The sequence below is a fragment of the Cavia porcellus genome, unplaced genomic scaffold (assembly GCF_034190915.1).
Source record: "Cavia porcellus strain 051 isolate PalLab524CR breed Dunkin Hartley unplaced genomic scaffold, mCavPor4.1 scaffold_8, whole genome shotgun sequence".
Lineage (NCBI taxonomy): Eukaryota > Metazoa > Chordata > Mammalia > Rodentia > Caviidae > Cavia > Cavia porcellus.
Genome location: NW_026947491.1, coordinates 17,031,774 through 17,035,816, shown reverse-complemented (window position 1 = coordinate 17,035,816; position 4,043 = coordinate 17,031,774). Strand labels below are relative to the sequence as shown.

Genomic DNA, 4,043 nt, shown 5'->3' with positions numbered 1-4,043 from the left:
GTGGTTTGTCGCCTGGTGATGGTCAGTAGTTGTGATGTGAAGGCTGTACATTCTGGTCACACTGAGCTCCAAATATTGAGTATTATAGACCAGTATTGCAATCACTTTTCCAGTCCTCTTCACAATACAAAAAGTTATATTTGTCATCCCATTGAGACACTATTGGAATCCCAGCAAGTTAATTGCAATCTACCACCTCCAACGCAACCATCGAAGAAAGTAAATACATCAAGATATATTCAAAGTTAAGGGCAGCCAAGAGGTTCTAATCACCATGAGGATGTGGAGACAAAGGCCTTGATCCCTGGCCTGTCCTATAATTTATTATCTTGTAAAGAAGGGGATGGCTTGAGGATGAGTGACAGAGAGAATGGATGGTCTATGTAAATTGAACTGGTAAGCCAGGTAGAGAGAAAAGCACCTTTAGAAAACGCAGGTAGACCTCAGTACCGATATAAAAAAATGCAGGTAGAATGACACACAGAAGGATCAGTCTTCATAATTCAATTAAGTTAGCAATGGAATTGTATTTGGAGGGGTCGCTTCAGTTTCTGATATGTAAATTTGTGTGCCCTGGGACTTAGTGTCTATCTCCAGGCTCTTACCCAATTGGCATTCCTGGAGCTGACCTGCTCTTCAATCCCACTGTGTTCATATCTTTTACAGAGAGTAGTATGCAAGAAAACTAGACTATCTGGCGGCTTAGAGATTACGTATCAGTACCTCAGCTGGCCTTATTTGTAATACTTAGAGCCGAGTGAACAGAGAAGGAAATGCCATAGTCAGATCTATACATATCAGCATATGGAAATAAACCTCAATAAAATCAGTGTTGCAGCAATTGTTCTGCATTCAAGGGGAGTCACTCAAATTGTCTCCTACAGATCCAAAGACAAATTTTAGACATTTCAAAGATCTCCAGGAAAATGGAATTCAGGACATTCTATAGCATATCCAACTATATCTCAGGAGATGGCATGTTATGGAATACATTCTCACCTAGGGCTGAAAACCACAGGTGCACCTGGGACACATCGGGAAACTCTCATTCCTGAAACCAGGGTACAGCAGTGATGATGATGGCCCAGGTGAGGTGCAGAGCTGGGTGAGGAGGGGGAAGTATTTAGTTTCCCAGGATGACAGTGACCATGATTTCCATGGACATGACTGAAGGAAATGTGGGATATCTATGTGTGAAGACATCACCTCAGCTCTGTTTTCAAGCAGTGTGCATGTGTACATATTATGTATTTAAAATAATTTTGTTCTATTCAGTGCACACTTGCCATGATACAAAGAATAAGATTACTAATAAACATATATTTGACTATTTTATAAAAATTTATTAAAGGGTATGTGACTAATGAATACAGAATGAACAGACATAAAATAAAAAAGTATAAAGCCAGTAATCAGAGAACCAGTGAAGAAAAATGAATATTATGAAACAGGAACATTTTATCTTAAGTATTATCTCTTCTTATACTCATATATAGGTTGAAACCTGTACATTTGTGTTAGAGACACAGAGACAGATACAGACTAAAGAAAAAGAATAATGAAGTTTATTTTAAAAATTCCTAATTTAAAGCTACATAAACTAATTCCAGCCACATAACAGGAACAGAAAGAGCTGAGCCAGGTCCCTGGACACTGCCCTGAGTCCAGCTTGCTGCCCCTCTGCCTCCTCTCCCCAGCCCAGGGCTTCTCATGGTGATGGGATGAGCCTGGGGACCAGGTCTCCTGAGGTGCCAAGGAGAGGAGGGAGCTGCAAGGTCACAGACGCTGTGCAGTGGAATGGATATAATTTAGTTTTCTAACCTGAAACATTTACTCCTGCAATAGACAATGGTTCCTTATGAGGAGAAAACTAAGAATATCATTTTTAGATAATGATGATGTGGTATTCAAAAGAAACTTAACTTCTCAAAATGTATTTTGGGTTGTATTGCCCTAAGAGACCAAGAAAATAATATGTGTAAATAACGAAAACTGTGCTTGTATCTTAACTACCCTCTAAGTCATCTGCAGCTTGTGTAACTCCGGTCTCTTCTTGTGATGTGAAGACAGAGAGGAAACCCCAGAGGCCTTCAGGAAACCTTCAGTTACCTGCTTCCTGCTCTGCTCCAGCTTCCAGGGCCCTAGCCAAGTCTCACTCAGTGCATCTCCATCGCCCCCTGCTGGTCGTGAGCGCCCCTGCAGGGAGGTTTGTGTCTGGGCTCACAGTAACACTTTCTCACTGTGTCCAGCACAGTAATACACAGCCGTGTCCTCGGGTCTCAGGCCGCTCATCTGCAGATACAGCGTGTTCTTGCCGTTGTCCCTGGAGATGGTGAATCGACCCTTCACCGAGTTTGCATATTGTGTATCACTACTATCATCATTGATGCCTGCAATCCACTCCAGCCCCTTCCCTGGAGACTGGCGGATCCAGCTCATGTAGTAATCACTGAAGGTGAATCCCGAGGCCACGCACGAGAGTCTCAGGGACCCCCCGGGCTGCACCAAGCCTCCCCCGGACTCTACCAGCTGCTCCTCACACAAGACACCTGCAAACACAAGGATACTTTGTTCAGAAAAATATTACAAAATGTCCTCTATTTATCATACTCATGTCTATTAACACACTCACTATCACTTGTTTTTCATCAATTACCTTTTAAAATGAAAAGGAGGAAAATCCAGATCATTGCAAACTCCATGGTGAGCCGCCTGTGCTCAGGCCTGATCATCAGAGGGCTGCACTCCTCTGCAGAGCTGCACGGTGAGGGCTGGGCTGGCTTTCATCAGCACAGGGAGGCCCTATTTGCATGTCCTCCTCCTATATAGCCAGTTCTATTGAGGAAGCCTCAGAAAGGGAAGAGTACTGTGAAAAGTGTTTGGGATATCCCTAATATATAGACCATTTGGTTTATTCCTATGTCTGTGTAATGATAAACACATAACATCATTTTTTTTAATTCTTACATATATGTAATTAAGGGATTTGATGATTTACTATGTTTGCAGGTATGTACATAGAATGAGGAGTATAATGACCTAAGAGATGTGAGCAATCTTTTATAAAACTTCAGTTCTCAACTGATGGTGGAGCAGTTCCAAGACAGAGTGGCCATGCTTCATGATGTTTTTCAAAGGTCTTCTACTCAGAGAACCTGACAGGATTTTCTGTGTTGCATTAGACTCATAAAAGAATAGATAAGCAGTATCTTTGTCAAGCATATGTTCAAGAATCTGGTGTCTCATATTTTTACCTCTGCATTAAGCTTTCCACTGTAAGGTAACTTTTACAAATATATGTATTAAATTTAATGATGGATAAATGAGATGTATTTTGACACATACTACCAACATGATAATACTTACAGTTTATGCCCATTGTCAAGATATGCTATGGAGCAGTACTCCTAAATTCTCCTGTTGTGTTTCCTAAGTCTCCTTCTTTATTTTAGATTCTTCCTCACCTGAAACATTTATTACTGCATGAGCCTGTCTTATTCTCTTAGTGATAAAATTAGCACTCTAATTTTCCATGATGATGATGGTGATGACTATCGTATATTCCACAGCAACTAAATTCTTAAGATTCTTGGTCTTCTTTTCAGTATATGCACGTTCTTATTGCTGTACACAGGAATTCAGGTGAAGGAAATGACAACAGTGTAGGTGTAAATGTAATCTGTCACCACCAAGTCCCTGTCATTGCTTGGGCTCTGAAGAATTCATATGTGAGGTAGCAAGGATGCAACATTCATTCTCCACAGTGTGTGTGATGCTCACACAGAGGAGACATTCATTCACTAAAAGGAAGCCCTCAGTCCTTAGCTTCCTTCTCTGCACCTCTGGAAGGCCTCAGTCCTTAGCTTCCTTCTATGTACCTCCTCTGGGGCCACTCCGGTTCTCTGCAGATCCCGTTTTTTCACTAGTCAGAGCATTCCCTAACGCTCCTATGAGTCCTCTCCTGCTCTCAAACACTCCCCTCTTCTTTGTTCTGAGCGCCCCCTACTTGTCCGCGATACTCTGTACATAGCTTTGTGTCTGGG

The 4,043-nt window shown here is 41.8% G+C and overlaps 1 gene segment (V, D, J or C); it reads right to left on the bottom strand.

The window, feature by feature from the left end:
- Positions 1-2,220: 2,220 nt before the first annotated feature.
- Positions 2,221-2,804, bottom strand: LOC134477202 (immunoglobulin heavy variable 3-11-like). The segment is given in 2 exon segments: positions 2,221-2,549; positions 2,657-2,804. Coding segments are annotated over 2 exon segments (405 nt in total).
- Between the last annotated feature and the right edge of the window lie 1,239 nt (positions 2,805-4,043).